We start from the raw sequence: 25,518 nt of genomic DNA on the forward strand, positions 1-25,518 counted from the left end.
TGAAGGAACAACATGTAAAGAATGTGGGAAATTGACGACACTGGAACACCACATCAAACTTCATAAGCACCTAAAACACACCCAGATAGCTTTGTTTAGTTTACGTTAGACATTTAGCCATCATTACGTTTTTTTGGTAAAATAAAGTTTAAATGTCATTCTAGGATGGGAGTTTACATTTTTTGATAATTCGCAACGGTTTTGGCCATATGAGACTCAGATAATATGCACAAGTGGCTGATAATGGTGGATGGTAGGTACAATAGGAGCTACCAAGGTAGTAAATAAAATAGTTATTTTCCAACTCCTAAGTCCTTAAACCTATCCTGGTCTTGACTTAAGACTTAAGTTAGACTCTAGCCTAAAGACTTGTGACTTTTGAACATCTCTGGTGTCAACTAACCTATAGGCTAAAATAAATTTGTATCTGGATTTTGTTGTGTAAGAAAAGGATTCTTCTTCTTCTTATAATAAAATCACTTTTTGATCTGGAATGAAGATCATGTTTGTTTCAGTCTTTTGTCTTTTTTCTTTGGGACCTTTGGCTCCTTTGACATATTAAACCATCATCCTCTCTGTTGTCTCCAGATTGGTGTGACTGGATCTGCATTCAAATGGTTCCAATCCTATCTGGTCGGTTGAATCTATCAGGTAACGTGGAGAGGATTCACATCCAATCCATGTAGACTCTCTCCCCGTGTGCCCCAGGGCTCAGTACTAGAAACTGTTCTCTTCTCTATGTAAGCCCAATTACTTCTCTCCTTCCCTTCTGTACAGGAACTCCCTGCCCTCTCCATCACCTCACAGAAGTTCTCCCCCTGACCCTGAGACACTCCTTGTGGTTCACCCCTCTCCCCTCACTGTACCAATTCTCTTATCTCTCTCACTCACACACACACACACACACACACACACTGAGGTTGAGTAAAAGGCTGTGGACACCAACACTCTGTACATCTCCTGGAGTTCGTCCAATTCCTCTACATGTTCCTAGTGCAGCACTGATTCACTCTCACTGCTCTCAACACCATTCATACAGATTCCTCCCAATACACAGTGTGCTCAGACTGTTCTTTACATATTTTTTGCACTTTCACTGTAACACATTTACCTATAAGTCTATTTTCTTAGTACATTAGCAAACATGAAAACATTTTGGAAATGATTAGACATATTTCCAGTGTTTTTATAGTTTGTTTTGATTCTGTTATGAGTACCTTTGGATTTAAACTTGGAATCACACAGTAAATCTGCCATTAGACCAGAAGGTGGTAATCTGCATATTTAAAATAATGAGACTTCATTTATTATACAACCGGATCAGATCATTTATTTTAAATGTCTTTTCCGAGCCAGAAGTACAGAATGGAAAACAAATTGCCAAAAATAAGATCAGTATTAAAGTTTTAAGATGATTTGATACCAAAAATATCAACCAAAGAACTCACATAGTAAAGATTAGGAAGCCACTAAAAGTGTTTCGATAGGTGTCCGTTTCATACAGCATATATCCTTGAGGTAAGCGTATGTGAACTAAATCTCCAGGCTCCAGTTGCAGTGTCAGGCCACCAGTGATGTATCGGACATAGCCATCGGAATTATATTCATAAAGGTTCAGCAGCTTATCTTGGTTCTTGTACAGAAAAACACCTGAATTATAACCAGAATTTCCTGAGCAACTGGTGAACCTGAAGTAGTAGACTCCTCTGACAGGAGCTGTAAACATTCCTGAAATAAGACAAACATCTTTTACACTAATGCACTTATAAATAATTATAGAATGAACAAGGCTATGAACTGCTGATTCGTTCAAACATCAGATTGAGTCATAATTAACCACTAGAAATCTAATATTCTAGCTTTGAAATTTGGAGTTTCATTCTGCATATGAACCAGCCTTATATTCCAAAAATACTCCAGAAATACTGCACAGTTGAATTATTACTCCAGAAATACTGCAGTTGAATTATTACTCCAGAAATACTGCAGTTGAATTATTACTCCAGAAATACTACACAGTTGAATGATTACTCCGGAAATACTGCAGTTGAATGATTACTCCAGAAATACTACACAGTTGAACTATTACTCCAGAAATACTGCACAGTTGAATTATTACTCCAGCCTGACTGCAGTGTTTTCCAGTGCCATGGCTGCATCTGTGGTACACTGATGGTTCTGATTGCTCCTGATCTGATATGTAGACATGTTGTGAGTACCTGTATTTGGGCTGTAAGCTCCTCCAACATTTGTGATGACCACAGAGTAGACCACATTGGTGATGCTGTTCAAAGATCCCAAACTTGCAGCCAGAGCCGCTGAGAACGCCACCTTGGGTCTGTCTACAGAGTCCAACACCATCAGTGACACAGAACACATGGACTTGTACAACTCTTCTCCTAGTGGGTTCACCAGTGAGGGGTTTAAAGTTTACCTATGTCTTTCTTTAGGCTGTCCACATCACTTTCACTAGTAGCCAGTCTGGCATTTAGGGCTGTTGAGGAACATAATTGAGGATGATAAGTGAACATGAGGGTGAGTTTGTATGCTGTAGGGAGTCCTGCAGTCATCAGTGTCAGGTTGGATCTGTGCTCATTTACCTGCACTTGTTTTCTTCAGTATCATTACTTCATTCTTACTGGCGTCTAGTGCAGTCTTTGTTGCTGTTCATGAAGCCATAATGAGAAACCAAAAATATTAACATATGAATTATATGGTAATAATAACAAAACACATAAAGGGGACTCTCACAGACAGGTAGAACAGAGCAGTGTTGGTAAAATGCCCAACAGAATCACTCTGCTCACAGCTGTGGGGACACTAAAGTAGAAGAGATAAATAGGGAGAAAATTAAGAAGGAACAGGTGTAGGTGATAATTAATAAGCAGGTGATTGGTAAGTGTTGACTGAGGCATGACAATCATAATTATTTACCTGCATTCTGTTTCTTCAGCCTTTTGACTTCACCTTCAGAGGCTGCTAACCTGTCCTTCACAGCAGACATCTCAGCTGTCTGTGCTGAAAGAAGGAAAACAAATCTGTTTACTGGGGAAAACTCAGCAAATATTTAAACGTTGTACATGTACATGCAATATGTACATTTGTATAATCTACACCTCGTGTGTTTTTTGTTAAGATAAACTCTGTCCATGAACACCATTACCTGAAATCTCTTTATTCAAGATCTCCACTTTATTCTCCATTTGTTTGCTTCTCTTGTTCTGTTGGGCCATTTTGGTCTTCAGGGCTGGCAAAGAATTTATCACTGAACTCAAACCATGAACTCAAATGTTTCAGTTGTTTAAGACAAAATTGGAAAACCAAAAAATATAAAAATCTTTAGTTGGTGAATAGTTACTGTTGTTATATATCTGAACAATCAAACAGAAAAAGCACCAAATCACTCTTACCCGTGTTCTCCTGCTGCACGTATTTCATCTCCGTCTTCAGCTCCACCAGAGCGGTTCCTTGCTGGTACACAGTGTCTCTAAGCTGCTTCAACTCAGTAGGGAGGTTTGTTGGCTTTAAAGCTTCAGCACTTTCAGCTTCCTGCAGGCTGTTGTGGACCAGCAGCAGTAGAGTTACAACAGCACTTCTCTTCATCTTGACCACCTCTCTCAGTGTGTGGAGATAAACTGCTCTTCTTATACACCTACTGAGATGAGCAGTTCTCAGATCTTACCATGATGAGGCCACTCACACTTCCTCCTTTGTTCCACTGCCAAATAAGGCAGTGATGCTTCTTACCACATTTGCTTTCCTACAGGAGGAACCCTGAAGTGGAGGAGTCCACCTGTTTGATCCTGCAGCTTCTAGGAGGTCACTGCTCTTCAAATGTCTTCTTTCTTTGCAGAAGGTTTAGTAACGTCCATAAGTCTCATTAAGCTATGAATCTAACCCTCTGCAGTACACTTGCAGTTTCATGCGTGAAGCATCAACATCATTTATGTTTAAGAAACACCTTTGCGTAACCTTTCCTCTTTGTCAAACCTTACTAAAATTCAGTATGTTATTTAGGGGTGACCTGCAATAGTCGCTGATTTGACTATAGTCAACTATACCGCTAGTCGACTATGAACGTCATAGTCGAATGTACCATTCTAACTGCATGGGGGTGCCCAAGGATGCTGCTAAGCATTAGTTGTTACATGAAATGTCTTTGTTTTAAACGTTGTTTTTGTTTGAACCAAAGTTATGGTCGCACATATCCTAGGAGGCGGGATGTAAACTAGAAACGAGCTTGAGCAAAGCTCTGTTGTGCGCTTTGATCAACGCAAAATGTCAGACATCAACGACAGATATGATTCCGCAGAAGAGGAGGCACTTGTTCACTTCCTACTCCAAGCTGAATAACTTAGAAATCCATAAGAAATCCATATGATGCATGGTGAAAGTAGACCCCAAGTGACACAAGATTACAAAGACAAAAGTGTTCGTGGACATGAACTCTTGAATTTCTGGACACGAAATTTACAAAAGCTCTTAATGTTTTGTTTTGGTTTTCATCATATTTTGATCATTGCACATTCATGTCTGTATATAAAAGTGTTTTCTCATGCAACTTTGAAGGCTTTTAAGTAAAAATACATAATTAAATTTGAAAATGGCGAGATGAGGATTGTAATCTGCACCAACTCATGCTGTTGCTCAAGACAACCACATTTCATGTTCAATAATACACAGTGCAATTACGCAAATGTTCATTGACACACCACCATCAAAAATTGCACCAATACCAACAATACCTGCACAAGATTAGAGGGGTCAGTGGACAATATCTAAAGTTGAAGTGCACACTCACGCCCCTCATTATTACTAACATATATTTTGCAGCTATAGTCACTGTCTAAACCAACAACTTTAATTTTAGCTTAAATGTGTTTTTCCACAAGCTATCCAAAGTGTTCTCTCTTTTGTAGGTGAAGAACACAAGGACAGACCCACCAAAGCTGAGACTGAACAACAGTAGAAAACATAAGGCAGAAAGAGGCATCCCACACACATGTGCCCAGTAGTTGTTGAACTTGTGAGCATACCACAGCACCCTCCCTCAACAGGATGCAGTAAGAATCAATCTAGCAGACATCAAGAGAGGTTCTGAAGTATGAAGAGATGGTCAGCTCTAGACCCTGACAGACCCAGGTCTACAGCTCCTGGTCCTGACATGGTCCAGACCCACAGTTTCAGCTGCAGACCCTGACATGGTCCAGACCTACAGCTCTAGACCCTGACATGGTCCAGGGGGCTGAGGTACTAGCACTATCAATCAATCAATCAAAGTTTATTTGTATAGCGCTTTTAACAACTCAAGTTGTCGCAAAGCAGCTTTACAGGATTTACAAGGTTAACAATACTATGGGTCCAGAACCCTAATGAGCAAGCCAAGGGCGACAGTGGCGAGGAAAAACTCCCTATGATGGTGGGGAATAGGAAGAAACCTCGGGAGAACCAAGACTCAAAAGGGAACCCATCCTCCATTGGGCGGCCCGTTAACACACAAATACACAAGTCACACACAATTCACACAATCAGACTAGGTAAAAGGTAGAACTGAAAGTTCTGGGTTTTGATATTGTCACTGTAAATGTCTGTTGATGAACGCCAGGCTTTCATTCCGTGTCGGAGCAGTGATGCTGGTATTGTAGGCTCCGACTGCAGTGTTACTCCCCAGGTGAACCCCGGCATCAGCACATCCACCGGCAGCCAGACCATCCCCCAGGTGCCTGCAGGTGCCTGTATCCAATCGTCTTGGGTAGAGCCATGCAAGAAGATAGATAATACAGACTGAGTGGACATGAATTTAAACCACCATGGATTTAAATGTACATAGCTCACGTGCCAGTGATGAGCATGTGGCTCCGGCAGACTAATCTATAGCAGCATAACTAAAGGGAGGGGTTCAGAGGTGACCACAGGCATGAGGGCTCACTGAGACATTGCTTTCCAGCCAAGTCATAGTCACAAATAGAGTGATGCCAAGACACAGCTGGATGACAGCATCAACATCTCAGATCACCAGAAATCTCAACGTCTGGGGGTCCCCAAGCCCCTACACCTTACAAGGGGAATGTTAGCTGAAGGCTTGATTAAACAGGTGAGTCTTAAGTCTAGATTTAAAGATTGGAACTGTGTCAGAATCTGGAAGGCTATTCCATAATTGAGGGGCTTTAAAAGAGAAAGCTCTGCCTCCGGCTGTAGTTTTACAAATTTTTGGAACTAGGAGAAATCCAGCATTTTGGGAGCGCAAAGGGCGAGATGGGTTGTAGTAATCAATGAGTTCACTCAGATATTGTGGGGCAAGACCATTTAACGCCTTATAGGTTAACAGGAGAACTTTAAATTCAATGCGATATTTAATCGGCAGCCAGTGTAGTGCGGCGAGAGTGGGACTAATATGATCGAATTTCCTGGCCTTGGTTAGAACTCTAGCTGCGGCATTTTGTACAAGTTGTAGCTTCTTTATGGACTGTTTAGAGCATCCAATTAGAAGACTATTACAGTAGTCCAATCTCGATGAGACAAAAACATGAACTAGCTTCTCTGCATCAGCTAATGAAAGTAAGTGTCTCAGCTTGGCGATATTACGTAAATGCCTCCTGCCTAACCGGATGCATACATCATGATGGACATTATTACATATTTTTCCTTTTCTTTCTCTTCTTTCTGTCTAAATTGTTGTTGTTGTTGTCATGGTGACCGGTGTCGGCCAGAGGAGGATGGGTTCCCCCCCTGAGTCTTGGTTCCTCTCAAGGTTTCTTCCTCATGCAAAAAACTAGGGAGTTTTTCCTTGCCACTGTCGCCTTTGGCTTGCTCACTGGGGACTAGGACTCGGCACTTGTAAAGCTGCTTTGTGACAACAACTGTTGTAAAAAGCGCTATATAAATAAAATTTGATTGATTGATTGAAATGGAAAAAGGCAGCCTTAGTGACATTGCATACATGTCCGTCAAATGAAAGATCAGAATCAATAGTGACACCTAAACTTTTTGCAGTAGATTTTGGTGTTACTGAAAAACCATCTAGGGTAAGGGGAATATCAGCCCAATTGCTTCTAACAGCTTTAGGCCCAAGAATCAGTACCTCAGTCTTGTCAGAATTTAGTTTAAGAAAATTAGACGCCATCCAGTTTTTAATATCCTGGACGCAGTTCTCAATCTTGAGTTGTGGTGGTATCATCTGGATTAGAAGATATATACAACTGAGTATCATCTGCATAGCAATGGAAGCTAATACCATGCCTACGAATGATAGTGCCCAGTGGTAGCATATATAATGAGAATAATATGGGGCCCAGTACAGATCCTTGTGGGACACCATACTTTACTTTAGAATGCTCAGAGCATTCGTTATTTACTAGCACAAATTGGTAACGATCTGTCAGGTAGGACCTGAACCAGGAGAGTGCTTGACCTCTTATGCCAATGAGTGTCTCCAGTCTATTAAGTAGAATATTATGATCAATGGTGTCAAAAGCAGCACTGAGGTCTAGCAGTATGAGAAACGAAATGTGTCCTTTATCAGAGGATATTAAGAGATCATTCAGTACTTTAGTTAGTGCTGTTTCAGTGCTGTGATGAGCTCTAAATCCAGACTGAAATAACTCTAAGACATGTTCTGTCTGTAAGAAGGAAGAGAGTTGTGAAGAAACTACTTTCTCTAAAATTTTGGATATGAATAACAGATTAGAAATTGGCCTATAGTTGGACAGTTCTTGGGGGTTAAGACCAGGTTTTTTAATTAGCGGCTTGATGACTGCAAGTTTAAATGAACTGGGAACGTAGCCCAGGCTCAGAGAATAATTTATTATAGTAAGCAACGGTTCTACATTGCTGTGCAGTAATTCTTTAAGTAGTTGGGTTGGTACAGCATCTAGTATGCATGTGGAGGGTTTAGCAGATTTCACCAGTGAAATAAGCTCCTCACGACCAATTGGGGAGAAGGACTCTAACAGGGCATCAGAGCTGACCAGACAGCTGTCAAGGTGCATTGGCATGTTGACAGGCTCTGAGATAGCACAACTAATGTTTTCCCTAATTTTATCAATCTTATCATTAAAGAATTTCATAAAATTGTTACTGCTACACTCTAGTGCAGGGGTCTCCAACACGTCGCTCGCGAGCTACCAGTAGCTCGCCACCCCTTTCCGAGTAGCTCGCCAAAGGGCCAATGAATTACATATAAATTTGTAAACCTAATTGGTCCCATCGAGAAATCTACTTAAATTTATGTCCAATCAAAATTCACAGTTGTCCCTCCCCTTCTAACACTAAATGATTATTCGCCAATTATACAACAGTTAGTTCACAATCCGACTGGTTGAGAAGTGTTCTAACCCTGCAGATATGTGTGATAACAGCACGGTATTCTCATTCTCTGTATCACTCTGCGGACGCGTTGTCAAGTAATGGCATGTACATATATTCACGATAACACACTCCCTCTCGTGTTCTATTGCTCAATTAACTGTCAATCAAAAAGTTAGGCTACCATCAATATTGAATAAACCAGGGGTCACTCACGTCATGAGTCGCCCGCGGGCTTGTTTTAAAAATAGCTCACTATAGTGCCATGCACCAAAGCGCTGCATCGTCTTCCCGCTTAGCAATTGACACTCGCACACGCAACTTTCGTATTGACATATCCAGTTTAGAATTGCTAAACTGGATATGTCAATACCAAATGACAAGACCAAGTCTAAAGAATGAATGCTAAAAAGAGTCACACAGATTTTCAAAATGGATATTAAAATCACCCACTATAATCACCTTATCGGCTGATAGCACTACATGAGACAGGAAGTCTGAAAATTCCTGCAAGAACTCAGAGTATGAACCAGGGGGGCGGTAAATAGTAATTAACATAAATGACTGACACTTTGTTGCTTGTTAAATTTGAAACATTTGATACAGTGAGGATGAGGTGTTCAAAAGAATTAAACTTGAAGCCAAATTTTTGAGAAATGCCTATATCAGAGTCATATATTGTGGCGACCCCACCTCCTCGACCATTTGGACGGGGGTTATGGACATATCTATAGCCAGAGGGAGAAGCTTCATTTAGGGCCATATAGTCGTCTGGTCGGGTCCAGGTTTCCGTCAAGCAAAGCATGCATAGATTATGATCGGTAATCATTTCATTAACAAGCAATGCTTTAGATGACAGGGATCTAATATTTAGTAGTCCTAGTTTCAGATTTAAACCGCTCTCTGAGGGAGCATAGTTGAATTTAACATTGATTAAATTTTGTCTACTAACTTTAGGAGAATTATTTTTTGGTACTCGAGGAACAGACACAGTTTCAATCTGATGTGGCCTAGGTGACGTCTCTTTGCAGCTTGCAAACAGTCGGTTTAGCCTGTTTGTCTGCTGCCTGGCCTCGGCTCTGGTTTGTCAATCCCCATTAACTACACCTACACTACCAATATTAAGCCTAGCAGATATGCTACAAGAAATGAGAGCAGCACCCTCCCAAGAGGGGTGAATGCCGTCTCGCTTCAAAAGGCCAGGCCTGCCCTCAAAACGTGTCCAATTATCTATATAACCCACTTTGTTATCTGAGCACCATTTAGACATCCAGCGGTGCAACGCCCATAACCTGCTGTAGGTTTCAGCGCCACGCCGAACTGGAATGGGACCAGAGCATATTACGGCATCTGACATCGTCCCCGCTAACTCGCACAGCTCTTTAACATTATCCTTGGTGATCTCAGACTGTCTCAATCCCACATCATTGGTGCCGACGTGTATGACTATCTTAGAATATTTACAGGGGTGATAGAGGGGAAAATTCCTGAGCCTGAACTTTTTCTGAGCGCGGGGTGTGTGTGTGTGTGTGTATGGAATGTTAGTGTACCATATTTAGAATATTTAATAATTAATATTTAAATAAATTAATAATAAATAAGTCAGGTAATCATTATAGTGAAATAAAAAACAAATTTCTATTAATATTCTGAGAAAATGCTGTATGCATGATTAATTATTTCTTCATTACTGTTAGTAAATTATAGGATACCAGACAACTCAAAGAAATTATGCAAATAAATTTTAAAAGAATTACAAGTATTATGATTATAGTTAGTTTTTATATATAAAATTTAATAAATTTAATAAATATTTTGTGTTGGTTTATTAGGACATACATTTTGTGCTTTTGTTCATGTATTACACCTTATGCCGTAAGGCGGCCAGGATGAACCAGATCGTCTGACTACCTGTACCGGCTCAAAAAAAACACTCTTATATTTCTGAAAAAAATTTAACTTAAAATCAGAATAAAGATAAAATACTGAATTTATCTTGTATCTACCTCTGAAGCTCTTCTGATGTCTGAAATACAGGCGGTCCCCGGGTTACGACGTTGATCCGTCGTAAATCGATTTTCGGTGTAAATCGGAACATACGTATATACTGTACGTAAATAACGTACTATACGCAGTTATCCTATCCTAAAGCTAGCCTTTTGGCAAATACCTTTATCCATAGCTGCGTTTAACTAATCCTGACGCCGCGCACACCAAACACCAAGTTCCTTTTACGACGCAGAACCACTTGGGTCCAAACGAGGCTTTATACAGTAAATGGGAGATGTGTAGTAACCACGAAAAATCGTAACTTGGGAACCTCGTAAGGATCGTAAGGATCATATTTCGGCCTCAAAACAGATAGCATGCGCGTGCGTGTTTATCATTATGATTTGACGGATTTCCCCCCCCCCTCAAATTTTTTTTTCTCGCGGACGTGTCGGTACGCCGGAATTCCGGCGTGGCGCCTGAAAACTATCAGGCCTGTATTTACGTTTAGCCAGCACCTTTAAATTAGCCCTAATGTCAGGCGCTCTAGCCCCCGGGATACACTTGACTATGGCCGCTGGTCAGTGTTGGGGAGTAACGAATTACATGTAACGACGTTACGTAATTTAATTACAAAAAAAGTGTAACTGTAATTCGTTACAGTTACAATGAGAAAATATGTAATTCAGTTACAGTTACTTCTGGAAAAATTAAGAATTACAATTTTAGTTACATTTTTAAAATATAAACAAAAACCTTTGCGAAATATTTAATGATATTTTTATTGCTTTGCGCCCTATATCACCGTTTCCCGCTTGTTTCTGTGCTGGAGCAGCAAGCGCGCGGTTCAGTTTCAGCTCAAGCAGCAATGACAGACGCCTTCACTGGACATTTAAGGAGCATTTGTTTTGTTTTCGTGTTGTCAATAAATGTGAACCATGTGCCACCATCAGCAACTATTTGTGATTATGCCAAGCCTTTGTGTAAATTTCGGAGTTTGGAGGTTTATTTCCGATCAGAAGGGTTGCCACCTAGGTCTGACAAAAAACAAGGACACTCTGTCATACGCGAACGTAAATTGTTGACGGGGGGTGGCGAACGTAAAATGGACACAGCGAGAAAAAACAGACGGATTTAAAGTGTGCAGAAACAGTCTAAATAGTCGTTTGAACTAACTTAGTGAAAACCGGGACATTAAATGATTTTTTTTGCCGGGACCGAATATTAAAAAGAAGGAAAACCGGGACAGCGAAGTGAAAACCGGGACGGTTGCAACCCTAGAAGGCAACCAGTATTGAGGTTGTAAGCGAGCTAACAACAAGGTATGCTGAGCGTCACACACACACACACACACACACACACACACACACACACACACACACACACACACACAGTGGTTTCCATAGTTCGCTACCTGCTAGGCTAGCTACTACCGTTCACTTGAATGTGTTTGTTCTTTAGCATGCTAGCTTGATTTACAGGCTAACCAAATTAGCTGTTTAAAGTCCTAAAAAGGTATTCGCTGGAGTCATACATGACTATTAGACAATGACAGACGGTATCAAATGAATATTTATGACTGCTTGGTGTTGGAAAAACGTTTGTCGATGTGTATGACACGACCTAGCCTACCCAATTGGTATCATTGGACCTATCTTAGACCTACCGTTCGACAAGCCACACATTTAAATGAAATTTGTATGAAGTAATGAAATGCAGTTTGGTATCTAATCAAGTGCAACACGTGCAGATTGTATAGAATGCAGTATTTAGAGATACAATGCAGTTATTTACAGCTAGTGTAAGTAAAGCTGGTTAATAGATATGTGCAGAGTAGATAAATTACCTAGGGAAATGCATGTGTGTGTAATGTAGTTATGGCAGTACAATGCACAGGGCAAAGAAAAATATATGATATAAATAAATGAGATAAATACAGATGGAATCATACAGATAATATACAGATTATCCTATACCACTGTAGATAGGGCTATACAGATGTGGATTGAAGAGGAACACTGTTCAGATTTTGTGTGGATGGTAAGGTATGGATAGAGAAGGAAATAATGGTCTTTGGGAAGAGTTCAATAAGGTGACCGCTGTGGGAAAGAAGTGGTTTCTGAACCTGCTTGTGTTAGTCTGCAAACTGTGAAAATGGTAGAGCCTGGGGGAGGAGCAGAAAAGAGTATGGCCCGATGACAGTAGTCTGAGAATCTTACATGCCTGGTGCAGGCATCTCTTCTTGTGGACCTCCTGTGATTGCCTGTCAGCAATTCCCTCTCAGCTTAGTACTCATTTAAGTTTCACACTGTCAGTTCTCAAAAATTAAATGTTGATCATGGGTCAATACTCATTTAAACCTTAAAGTAATCAAAAAGTAATCCAAAAGTAATTAGTTACATTACTTTTCAAAAGTAATCAGAAAAGTTACACTACAATTACATTTTAAACAAGGTAACTTGTAACTGTAACGAATAACTTTTTTAAAGTAACTTACCCAACACTGCCGCTGGTGTCTCTAAACTAGTTGCTACGTTCACGTGTCGGAGTTGTGAGTCTCCTATCACCAGAGCTCTTTTAACAGGTCGCTCAGTCGGTGTATTACTGAGTGGGGCAAACCTGTTTGACACGGGAACCTGAGAAGAACGGTGCTCAGCCCTACGGTTATGCCGCCGAGACGTCACCCATTCGCCCCGCTGCAAGGGCTCTAATGCCGGAGCTGAGGGCTCGCTAGCTACGGCTGTGCAACCCGGGCCTGCTACGCTATCTATGCTAGCTGCGCTAGCCGCTACGCTAGCTGTGCTAGCTGCTACAAACTCTCTAGGACTTTCTAAAGCCCGGATGCGCTCCTCTAAAAGCGAAATCTTCTCCGTCATACTAATAACTAACCTACACTTCACACAAATATAATTATTATCACTACTGACGGAAGAAGAGTAGCTATACATGCCACACTCAACACAAGCAACAAGCGACTCAGACATGATGAAATACTTAGCTTCGGTTAAGATGTCAATGTTGAAGATGTTTCCAGTCGAAGAGAGTAGTCAACTGTCTTGATAGTGGAAGCACTACCTGTAATAGTTGTCTAGGGAGGCAAAAAGTAAAGATTAGTACGTAAACAGATTATCACACTTTAGAGAAACAATCAAAATTCGCTCCGCAACAGCGTCGGCAGGAAGCAGCGTCGGCAGGAAGCCGACTAGAACTGAGGTGTAAGTGCAGTGCCTGGCCACTGTATTAGGAAGAGTAACACCAAACACTCACTGCTGAGCTGACAGTGGTCTGACGGGGGTGAGTAGTTAATGAAGGATCAGAGCTCACTCTGTCTGATGGGGGTGAGTAGTTAATGATCAGAACTCACTCCGCCTGATGGGGGGTGAGTAGTTAATGAAGGATCAGAGCTAGGGGTGCACGATATGGACTAGAATTACGATGTGCCACAACATTGTTGGATATCCCGATATCGATGTGAACCACGATAAATTAAGATTAAAATACAGAGATGTAGTGTCTCTCTGAACAGCAGCACGTTAATTAGTTTTTTTTACTGTGTAATGAATCCAGAATAATTCCAAATATTTTGCAGGTTTATTCAACAATAGATTCAATCTAGGCTTATACTTTCACGAGTGACCGTAGCGCGACTCCGCACACCTCGCGTAAACCTCCGCGAACGACGGAAGCGTTTAATCTTGCCGTGTCACATTCTTTGCAGTGTTGTCCGAAACGATATGTAGGCCTAGTAGTATAGAAAAAACACCCCTCAAATACAGGGGAATGAACATTTACCTGACCAATTTTAATGTTGCTTTGTGTATCAGGTTTGAAAAGTGCTGGAATTTAGGCTAAAGTACTTGAAATTGTAACTACTTCGTTTCACAACAAACATCTGTCTGACTGAACAGTTCTCTTGTAATTACATTAACAAATACGAGCCTCTTGTAATTCCAGGACGAAACATGAAAGAACGTGAAGACGTTAAGATTGGGCGTTTTGAAAATAAACAACCATTAAATAATGTGATTAAAAAAGCGAATTATTTCGAATCATTTAGCGTATATGTATAAATATTTAACTCAATTAAGTTTAACGAGCTGGGAATTATTGAAATGGACCTTGAAAGTGACGTACAAGTGCTTTAATTCCACCTTGTATAGGTGTATGAACCCGGCAAACATGACTGTTCTCATTGCGCTGAGACGCGGCGCGCGCGAACTTACAAAATTTGAGAGGTGCACGACCTCGTGAATCGACAGCGCGCGAGACCATCGCGCACGGGCGAAGCCACCGTGATTACGTTATTTTCGCCTTGCGGACCCTCGCGCTGCATCAAGTGTAAACCAGGCTTAAACCAAATCGCGTGTCTGATGAGCGTGTTCACCTCACTCTGCCTCTTGCCTACTTACGTCACGTGATCATAGTCTGCAGCGCGAATAGCTCCCTCTATTGCTGGACGAGGATAATGCAATTTGAGTTTGCTGTTATTCAAGGAGTTATCGTGGCTCTTTCGATGTGTTTATCGTGAAACTTCACATCGCGATAACGATAAAAATACGATTCATCGTGCAGCCCTAATCAGAGCTCACTCCGTCTGATGTGGGGTGAGTAGTTAATGAAGGATCAGAGCTCACTCCGTCTGATGGGGGGTGAGTAGTTAATGATCAGAGCTCACTCCATCTGATTGGTGTGAGTAGTTAATGATCAGAGCTCACTCCATGTGATGGGGGGTGAGTAGTTAATGAAGGATCAGAGCTCACTCCGTCTGATGGGGGTTGAGTAGTTAATGATCAGAGCTCACTCCGTCTGATGGGGGTGAGTAGTTAATGATCAGAGCTCACTCCGTCTGAGGGGGGGTGAGTAGTTAATGAAAGATCAGAGCTCACACCGTCTGATGGGGGGTGAGTAGTTAATGAAGGATCAGGGCTCACTCCGTCTGATGGGGGGTGAGTAGTTAATGAAGGATCAGGGCTCACTCCATCTGATGGGGGGTGAGTAGTTAATGAAGGATCAGAGCTCACTCCGTCTGACAGGGGGTGAGTAGTTAATGATCAGAGCTCACTCCGTCTGATGGGGGTGAGTACTTAATGATCAGAGCTCACTCCGTCTGATGGGGGGTGAGTAGTTAATGAAGGATCAGAGCTCACACCGTCTGATGGGGGGTGAGTAGTTAATGAAGGATCAGAGCTCACTCCGTCTGATGGGGGGTGAGTAGTTAATGAAGGATCAGAGCTCACACCGTCTGATGGGGGGTGAGTAGTTAATGAAGGATCAGAGCTCACACCGTCTGATGGGGTGAGTAGTTAATGATCAGAGCTCACTCCGTCTGATGGGGGTGAGAGTAGTTAATGATCAGAGCTCACCCCGTCTGATGGGGGGTGAGTAGTTAATGAAGGATCAGAGCTCACACCGTCTGATGGGGGGTGAGTAGTTAATGAAGGATCAGAGCTCACTCCGTCTGATGGGGGGTGAGTAGTTAATGAAGGATCAGAGCTCACACCGTCTGATGGGGTGTGAGTAGTTAATGAAGGATCAGAGCTCACACCGTCTGATGGGGGTGAGTAGTTAATGATCAGAGCTCACTCCGTCTGACGGGGTGAGTAGTTAATGATCAGAGCTCACTCCGTCTGAGGGGGGGTGAGTAGTTAATGAAGGATCAGAGCTCACACCGTCTGATGGGGGGTGAGTAGTTAATGAAGGATCAGAGCTCACTCCGTCTGACAGGGGGTGAGTAGTTAATGATCAGAGCTCACTCCGTCTGATGGGGGGTGAGTAGTTAAAGATCAGAGCTCACCCCGTCTGATGGGGGGTGAGTAGTTAATGAAGGATCAGAGCTCACACCGTCTGATGGGGGGGAGTAGTTAATGAAGGATCAGAGCTCACTCCGTCTGATGGGGGGTGAGTAGTTAATGAAGGATCAGAGCTCACACCGTCTGATGGGATGTGAGTAGTTAATGAAGGATCAGAGCTCACACCGTCTGATGGGGGTGAGTAGTTAATGATCAGAGCTCACTCCGTCTGACGGGGTGAGTAGTTAATGATCAGAGCTCACACCGTCTGATGGGGGGTGAGTAGTTAATGAAGGATCAGAGCTAACTCCGTCTGATGGGGGGTGAGTAGTTAATGAAGGATCAGAGCTCACTCCGTCTGATGGGGGGTGAGTAGTTAATGAAGGATCAGAGCTCACACCGTCTGATGGGGGGTGAGTAGTTAATGATCAGAGCTCACACCGTCTGATGGGGGGTGAGTAGTTAATGAAGGATCAGAGCTCACACCGTCTGATGGGGGTGAGTAGTTAATGATCAGAGCTCACTCCGTCTGACAGGGGGTGAGTAGTTAATAATCAGAGCTCACTCCATGTGATGGGGGTGAGAGTAGTTAATGATCAGAGCTCACCCCGTCTGATGTGGGGTGAGTAGTTAATGAAGGATCAGAGCTCACCCCGTCTGATGGGGGGTGAGTAGTTAATGAAGGATCAGAGCTCACTCCGTCTGAGGGGGGGTGAGTAGTTAATGATCAGAGCTCACACTGTCTGATGGGGGGTGAGTAGTTAATGAAGGATCAGAGCTCACTCCGTCTGATGGGGGTGAGTAGTTAATGAAGGATCAGAGCTCACACCGTCTGATGGGGGGTGAGTAGTTAATGAAGGATCAGAGCTAACTCCGTCTGATGGGGGGTGAGTAGTTAATGAAGGATCAGAGCTCACACCGTCTGATGGGGGGTGAGTAGTTAATGAAGGATCAGAGCTAACTCCGTCTGATGGGGGGTGAGTAGTTAATGAAGGATCAGAGCTCACACCGTCTGATGGGGGGTGAGTAGTTAATGAAGGATCAGAGCTCACACCGTCTGATGGGGGGTGAGTAGTTAATGAAGGATCAGAGCTCACACCGTCTGATGGGGGTGAGTAGTTAATGATCAGAGCTCACTCCGTCTGACAGGGGGTGAGTAGTTAATAATCAGAGCTCACTCCATGTGATGGGGGTGAGAGTAGTTAATGATCAGAGCTCACCCCGTCTGATGTGGGGTGAGTAGTTAATGAAGGATCAGAGCTCACCCCGTCTGATGGGGGGTGAGTAGTTAATGAAGGATCAGAGCTCACTCCGTCTGAGGGGGGGTGAGTAGTTAATGATCAGAGCTCACACTGTCTGATGTGGGGTGAGTAGTTAATGAAGGATCAGAGCTCACCCCGTCTGATGGGGGGTGAGTAGTTAATGAAGGATCAGAGCTCACTCCGTCTGAGGGGGGGTGAGTAGTTAATGATCAGAGCTCACACTGTCTGATGGGGGGTGAGTAGTTAATGAAGGATCAGAGCTCACTCCGTCTGATGGGGGGTGAGTAGTTAATGAAGGATCAGAGCTCACTCCGTCTGATGGGGGGTGAGTAGTTAATGAAGGATCAGAGCTCACACCGTCTGATGGGGGGTGAGTAGTTAATGAAGGATCAGAGCTCACTCCGTCTGATGGGGGTTGAGTAGTTAATGATCAGAGCTCACTCCGTCTGATGGGGGGTGAGTAGTTAATGATCAGCTCACCCCGTCTGATGGGGGGTGAGTAGTTAATGAAGGATCAGAGCTCACCCCGTCTGATGTGGGGTGAGTAGTTAATGAAGGATCAGAGCTAACTCCGTCTGATGGGGGGTGAGTAGTTAATGAAGGATCAGAGCTCACACCGTCTGATGGGGGGTGAGTAGTTAATGAAGGATCAGAGCTCACACCGTCTGATGGGGGGTGAGTAGTTAATGAAGGATCAGAGCTCACACCGTCTGATGGGGGTGAGTAGTTAATGATCAGAGCTCACTCCGTCTGACAGGGGGTGAGTAGTTAATAATCAGAGCTCACTCCATGTGATGGGGGTGAGAGTAGTTAATGATCAGAGCTCACCCCGTCTGATGTGGGGTGAGTAGTTAATGAAGGATCAGAGCTCACCCCGTCTGATGGGGGGTGAGTAGTTAATGAAGGATCAGAGCTCACTCCGTCTGAGGGGGGGTGAGTAGTTAATGATCAGAGCTCACACTGTCTGATGGGGGGTGAGTAGTTAATGAAGGATCAGAGCTCACTCCGTCTGATGGGGGGTGAGTAGTTAATGAAGGATCAGAGCTCACTCCGTCTGATGGGGGGTGAGTAGTTAATGATCAGAGCTCACTCCGTCTGATGGGGGGTGAGTAGTTAATGATCAGAGCTCACCCCGTCTGATGGGGGGTGAGTAGTTAATGAAGGATCAGAGCTCACCCCGTCTGATGTGGGGTGAGTAGTTAATGAAGGATCAGAGCTCACTTCGTCTGATGGGGGGTGAGTAGTTAATGATCAGAGCTCACTCCGTCTGATGGGGGTGAGTAGTTAATGATCAGAGCTCACTCCGTCTGATGGGGGGTGAGTAGTTAATGATCAGACTTCACCCTGTCTGATGGGGGGTGAGTAGTTAATGAAGGATCAGAGCTCACTCTGTCTGACGGGGGTGAGTAGTTAATGATCAGACCTCACCCCGTCTGATGGGGGGTGAGTAGTTAATGAAGGATCAGAGCTCACACCGTCTGATGGGGGGTGAGTAGTTAATGATCAGAGCTCACCCCGTCTGATGGGGGGTGAGTAGTTAAGGATCAGAGCTCACTCCATCTGACGGGGGTGAACAGGGCAAATACACTGTAAGATGTTCTTAGTGAAGCAGTGTAGGTGTAAGATACATGTTAGCGATGAGTGTGGACTTCAACTTTTCTAGATCTTCCACTGATCCTTCTGACCTTGTGCAGGTATCGTTGGCATTGGTGCAGTTATTGGTGGAGTTGTGTTGATGTATTATGTAACAAGAAATGTGGTCGTCTTGAGCAACAGTATGTTAACACTGACCTGTGAAATGAGTTGGTATGAAGTTGTGATGCAGATAAGATTCCTCATCTCATCATTGTCAGAGCTGCACAAAGATTGCTCAATACAACCATGAAATGAAACACAGAACACATCTGAAAATCATTCACAGTAACTATTGACTAATTATGATTCAATTATAACTATTACTCTTATCTCTGGTGTTCCCATTTATTAGAATGTTTTGGAAATCTTTGAAATTATTCACATACATTTAATAATATGCAAGATACAATTTTGCAATTAAGATAACTCACACAGCATGTAGATAAACCTCATGCTGATAACATACTGAATTTTTGTAAGATCTGACCAAGAGGAAAGGTTACACAAAGGTGTTTCATAAACATAAATGATGTTGATGCTTCACGCATGAAACTGCAAGTGTACTGCAGAGGGATAGATTCATAGCTTAATGAGACTTACGGACGTTACTAAACGTTACATGTGCAATAACCATAACTGTTTACAACTACATACATTGCATATATATTTATACTCTTTATTTATTTCTCTTGTATACCTGTATTTTATATATGGAACTATTCTCTGCTGCTGTAACAATGCAAATTTCCCCGCTGAGGGATTAATAAAGGATTATCTTATCTTAAACCTTCTGCAAAGAAAGAAGACATTTGAAGACCAGTGACCTCCTAGAAGCTGCAGGATCAAACAGGTGGACTCCTCCACTTCAGGGTTCCTCCTGTAGGAAAGCAAATGTGGTAAGAAGCATCACTGCCTTATTTGGCAGTGTAACAAAGGAGGAAGTGTGAGTGGCCTCATCATGGTAAGATCTGAGAACTGCTCATCTCAGTAGGTGTATAAGAAGAGCAGTTTATCTCCACACACTGAGAGAGGTGGTCAAGATGAAGAGAAGTGCTGTTGTAACTCTACTGCTGCTGGTCCACAACAGCCTGCAGGAAGCTGAAAGTGCTGAAGCTTTAAAGCCAACAAACCTCCCTACTGAGTTGAAGCAGCTTAGAGACACTGTGTACCAGCAAGGAACCGCTCTGATGGAGCTGAAGACGGAGATGAAATACATGCAGCAGGAAAACACGGGTAAGAGTGATTTGTGTTGTTGTCTCTTACTACAGTACAATTGGCATAAGGAACTGTCAATATGGAGTATGACAATGAAGGTGTGGCCTGTCTGAAAAGATCGGGTTTGTTTTTTAGCTCTGCTTTATAAATAAAAATGCTATTTCAGTCTTGTTAGCTTCACTGCTAGCTTGACTGAGGTGGGGTTGCTGATTGGCAGGTCATCAAGGGCATCCACCGACATCATCCTGGTGGTGGGGGGGGGGGGGGGGGGGGGTGTCAGTTAGCTGGATAGAATTGGAGGTGGCCAACACCTGGAGAAAACTGGGTAAAACTGGGTTAAACTGGGCTAAACTGGGCTTTAACAGTGTGTGTGGGTGTGTGCCTCATGCTCTAATTATTTTGTCAAGTGAGCTCAAGCAATATTATTAAGTTATTGATAACTTCCACTTTTTTTTTTAGATTTGAAGACCAAATTGACAAGACAGATAAAAAAAATCAAAGCACTTGAGACTAAGATGGAAACCATGAACAAAGATATTTCAGGTAATGAAAGTAGATACTCAATTCAATAAATGTTTAAATGTGTACATAATGTAAAAACTGGACAATAGTAACATATCTAGACTCTAAATCACACTCATTCAAATCTCTTAAAACACTTTTTTTTATCAAGGTGGAAGGAAAAACACACACTAACGCACCAGTCTGACATCCATTTTTTTTAAACATTCTATTTCAAATAAACTTACTGGATTGTAATGTGTATTTGTTTTGGATCTAAAGGAATTCCACCTGGTTGGAGTTCTCTATTCTGTTGTTTAAAGTATGCATTACTACTGTGTAATACAGAGGCTTGTGTGTTCCATAGAATAGAGTGAACAGTGAAATACAGTTCAGCATTTCTTCATTAAGGCAGCAATTAGGAAAAAAAACTACATGTGAAAAACAAAACAGTATAGTATACTTCAAAATATTTAAGGAATATTTACAATATAAGACAATATAAAATATGAAATATACACTCACCCGCCACTTTATTAGGTACACCTTGCTAGTACCGGGTTGGACCCCCTTTTGCCTTCAGAACTGCCTTAATCCTTCATGGAAGATTCAACAAGCTACTGGAAACATTCCTCAGAGAGTCTGGTCCATATCTGAGATGATTTGCGCTTTATGACATGGCGTGTTATCCTGATGGTAGTATCCATCAGAAGATGGGTACACTGTGGTCATAAAGGGATGGACATGGTCAGCAACAATACTCAGGTAGGCTGTGGTGTTGACATGATGCTCAACTGGTACTACTGGTACTAAAGAGATGGTCTTCTGCATGCCTCGGTTGTAACGACTGGTTATTTGAGTTGCTCTTCCCGTTCTATCAGCTCAAACCAGTCTGGCCATTCTACTCTGATCTCTGGCATCAACAAGGCATTTGCACCCACAGAACTGCTGCTCACTGGATATTTTCTCTTTTTTGGACCATTCTCTGTAAACCCTAGAGATAGTTGTGTGTGAAAATCCCAGTAGATCAGCAGTTTATGCAATACTCAGACCAGCCCGTCTGGCACCAACAACCATAACACGTTCAAAGTCACTTAAATCACCTTTCTTCCCCATTCTGATGCTCGGTTTAAACTGCAGCAGATTGTATTGTCTACATGCCTGAATGTTTTGAGTTGCTGCTATGTGATTGGCTGATTCAACATTTACGTTAATGAGTAGTTGGAGAGGTGTACCTATTAATGTGGCCGGTACGTGTACATACAAATACAGTATATGGCACAGGTCTCAAACTCCAGGCCCACAGGCCAAATGTGGCCCGCTGTGTCATTTTATGTGGCCCATGAGAGCTTAAAAAGCCTAACTGTCCAAAAGTGCAGTGACCAAAAACTACATTTCCCACAATTATACTACCTGCAAAGTGATGGCATCTCGACACTGCAGTGTTTCCATATAGATGCAATTTTCACAATAAGTGTAATTAAGAAATATAAATAATGTCCAGGAAAAGAAACACTGAAGCAGATAGAAGGGTGTTTCATGAAAGATGCGAAAGTGAATAAATGTTTGTGCTTCAAGGAGAAAAAACTATATGTCTTTTGTGTTATGAAGCGGTGGCGTTTATCAAAAAGTACAATCAACGTCGGCATTTTGAGACCAAACACGGAGCTAAGTATGCCAAAATTAGACATCAAGAAAAACAACAAATTGCCAAAGAATTAAAAGGCAAACTGCGATCACAACACAATGTATTCGTGAAAGCCACTACCAAAACCACAAATCATGCAGCAATAAAAGCTAGCTTTATTGTAGCCCGCGCTTAAAGTCTTTTTCAGGGGAAGCATTTTTGAAGCACAATTGCTATTTTCACAGTTATTTAATATTTCAAGTTTTGAACAAAGTAAATGTGATATCCTTGATGTTATTTTTCTTTATTCACTTGGATAAAGATAGTAATGTGGGTTTCATAACCTAACAAATTAAAAGGATTTATGTTATAATAACAGAGCAACAAGCAAACATTTTTTTTACATCTATTACTTGAATAAGTAATAGATTCAGAGGTATTTAACATTAAGGAGTAGGTACATTTATAAGTTTCATATGGCCCTCTGTGGGCAACGATTATACTGATGTGGCCCGCGGTGAAAATGAGTTTGACAGCCCTGGTATGAGTTTGACACTCCTGGTATATGGACTAGGAGATAACGTAATTAACGTGACATGTACAACACGGCCTGCTGTGTGATACAGAGGCTGGTGTGTTCCATGCTTTGCTGTGTCCAGCATCTCTGGTTCTGTTTCTTTAGAACAGTCATCAGCCAATCAGGGTGAAGTGGAGAAACTGAAGAAAACAACTGCAGGTGAAACACGAAACATTAACAAATGAACAAAGCTGAGCACCACAAACCCCATGATTCTCATTCACGAAACATTAACAAATGAACAAAGCTGAGCACCACAAACCCCATGATTCTCATTCACGTGTCAAATTTGTTTTAAATTTATAACAGCTCTGGCCAAAAGGCTTACTGTCAGTGAGGGCACTGTGAAGAAAATGAGGAAATTCATAGGTAAGACAACAACCAAACGAGCACTTCCTCCATTTCACCTGTAGATGGTGTGGTTACTGATCTTGGTGGTCTGGGAACCGATCCTGTAACCGGAGGGTCGTGGGTTTCCTGACCATAACTGAAGTGCCTTTAAAGCACTTAAACCCCAACTACTCCCCGGGTGACGGGCGCATGTGTGTGTGTGTGTGTATACCACAGTCCCCAAGTGATCACTAGTGTGTGTGTGTGTGTGTGTGTGTGTACCACAGCCCCCGGGTGATCACTAGTGTGTGTGTGTGTGTGTGTGTGTGTACCACAGCCCCCGGGTGATCACTAGTGTGTGTGTGTGTGTACCACAGCCCCCGGGTGATCACTAGTGTGTGTGTGTGTGTGTGTGTGTGTGTGTGTGTGTGTGTGTACCACAGCCCCCGGGTGATCACTGCTCAAACACAGTGTTTTCACTGTACAGATGGGTAAATGCGGAGGACTAATTTTGATTGGGGTGTAAATCACAATTGGCAAAAATGGCAATTTACTGGTAACTGACCTTGGCCTCTTCTGTGTGTTCTCAGAGAAACCACAGGTGGCATTTTCAGCAACACTGTCTGGCTCTGTTGGACCACTCAATTCTCTGACCACCCTGATTTACAGTAAAGTCTTCACCAACATTGGCGACAGTTACAACTCGGCTACAGGTACAAACAGGAACAAGTCACGTACTACTTTATGAATTAACATACAGCAAACATGAACAAAACAAGTAACAATTATTGAACAGGGGTGGGTTTCCCGAAACGTTTGTAGCGCTAAGTACTTCGTAACCTCGTATGAAACGTACGAGGTTAAGAAGTACTTAGCACTACGAACGTTTCGGGAAACCCACCCCAGACTAGTTACAACGCAGCACCTGTTTAACATCTACAAATCTGTAATCAACTCTATATGATGATCAAGTAAGTCTTGTGGTAAACACATCAAATACAGCATTCCCTAAGAGTCAACATGTTCTTCTAAAACATGACAGACTAACCGTCATTGGTAAAAACATCAAGAACAGTAAAAACTTTTGAAGAAATAGTATAATGTCGGACTGAAGGAATAATACTAATGTTGTTAATGAAAATGAATGTCCTCTATATACCTGTAACTCTGCGTGTCTCACCACAGGGGTCTTCACAGCCCCGGCTGCAGGCGTGTACTATTTCAGATTCACCGCCTGTGGAGGTTCCATTGGGCATTACTCCGGCGTTAGCATGTACAGAAACCAGGAGAGGCTGACAAACCTATATGAGTACAACAACAGTGGCTACGTCCAGTATATCTCTGGTGGTCTCACATTGCAGCTGGACAAAGGAGACACGGTGGACATGCGCATTCAAAGCAGCCACAAGCTTTACGACGACTCCTACAATCGCAACACCTTTAGCGGGTTTCTGCTCTTCCCAACGGCTGCCTGACCACTGAAATGTGAAGCAGGATCCCACATTACAAAAATATCACCTCTCAATCTGTGAAGAAATCTAATAAACACTGTGGGAATTTTATTAAGTTTAATTAAAGATCATCATGATGTTGATTATAAGCTTAACTATGCATTAATAAAGTAAATGGTTAACTAATATTGTTCTGCAGAAAACTAGATTGTGGGGTGAATGAAAGTACAAGAAAATAGTTGAGCTAGGACATGGTGTTACTGGCAGAGCACACACTCTCTTTCTGATAAGGTAGCAGGTGTGAGTATCTATTGTGGGGGCTACTCTCATGGAGACAAAAGACTCTGTGAGAACTTAGTTTAGTCAGAGCTGCATTTGGCGTGATACAGATAGTTTGTGTGTGCTTGTGCTGCTCCCCAAAGATCTTTGTAAGCTTTAATAAATGTTTCAAGGTTAAAAGACTGAACTCTGGTGTTTATTTTACATTAAACGATCACGCTGCAACACCTACCTGCAAAAAATGTTTGGTGCTTTGTCGACAGAAAGAATCTGAATGGAGCCTTGTGTTATTCAGACAGGCTTACTGCAAGACTACCTAGACACACGAGGTCTTGCGGTCAGAGATGATGGTAAATGCAAAGTTATCAGTTATAAAAACGTTCAGCAGCACGTGAGCTGGGACTAGGCCTGTGTTGAAAAAAATCGATTTTCCGATTCAGAATCGATTCGCATAAGATGATCTGATTATCGATTCGTACGTCCAAAGATCGATTTTTTTGTGAACTTTTACCCCCGCCTCGTCACTGAATTCACGCAGGCGTGCTCGGTCTAACTAACT

At 42.4% G+C, this 25,518-nt stretch overlaps 2 protein-coding genes, 1 long non-coding RNA gene and 1 pseudogene across 4 annotated transcripts; 1 reads left to right on the forward strand and 3 right to left on the reverse strand.

The window, feature by feature from the left end:
* Window positions 1–1,303: 1,303 nt before the first annotated feature.
* LOC143492630 (uncharacterized) lies at window positions 1,304–3,603 on the reverse strand. The gene is made up of 7 exons (XM_076991015.1): window positions 3,411–3,603; window positions 3,164–3,247; window positions 2,935–3,018; window positions 2,601–2,663; window positions 2,435–2,494; window positions 2,220–2,342; window positions 1,304–1,728 (listed from the first exon to the last, which is right to left on the reverse strand). The coding sequence occupies exons 1-7, from the start codon at window positions 3,601–3,603 to the stop codon at window positions 1,445–1,447; spliced, it is 891 nt and encodes a 296-aa protein (XP_076847130.1). The 3' UTR covers window positions 1,304–1,444.
* A 5,106-nt stretch (window positions 3,604–8,709) lies between these two features.
* LOC143492625 (uncharacterized) lies at window positions 8,710–9,385 on the reverse strand (annotated as a pseudogene).
* Window positions 9,386–9,965: 580 nt separating this feature from the next.
* On the reverse strand, window positions 9,966–20,330 carry LOC143492632 (uncharacterized). Of its 2 annotated transcripts, none has more exons than XR_013125297.1 (3): window positions 19,804–20,330; window positions 19,136–19,199; window positions 9,966–13,381 (listed from the first exon to the last, which is right to left on the reverse strand). It is a non-coding gene; the product is annotated as an uncharacterized LOC143492632 (long non-coding RNA). The 2 variants fall into 2 exon arrangements; XR_013125296.1 differs by having other exon boundaries at window positions 19,677–20,330.
* Window positions 19,959–25,146, forward strand: LOC143492631 (uncharacterized). Its single transcript, XM_076991016.1, has 6 exons — window positions 19,959–20,212; window positions 20,654–20,737; window positions 23,005–23,058; window positions 23,209–23,268; window positions 23,820–23,942; window positions 24,415–25,146. The coding sequence occupies exons 1-6, from the start codon at window positions 20,020–20,022 to the stop codon at window positions 24,702–24,704; spliced, it is 804 nt and encodes a 267-aa protein (XP_076847131.1). The 5' UTR covers window positions 19,959–20,019; the 3' UTR covers window positions 24,705–25,146.
* The last annotated feature ends 372 nt before the right edge of the window (window positions 25,147–25,518 follow it).

Source organism: Brachyhypopomus gauderio, unplaced genomic scaffold, assembly GCF_052324685.1.
Source record: "Brachyhypopomus gauderio isolate BG-103 unplaced genomic scaffold, BGAUD_0.2 sc80, whole genome shotgun sequence".
NCBI lineage: Eukaryota > Metazoa > Chordata > Actinopteri > Gymnotiformes > Hypopomidae > Brachyhypopomus > Brachyhypopomus gauderio.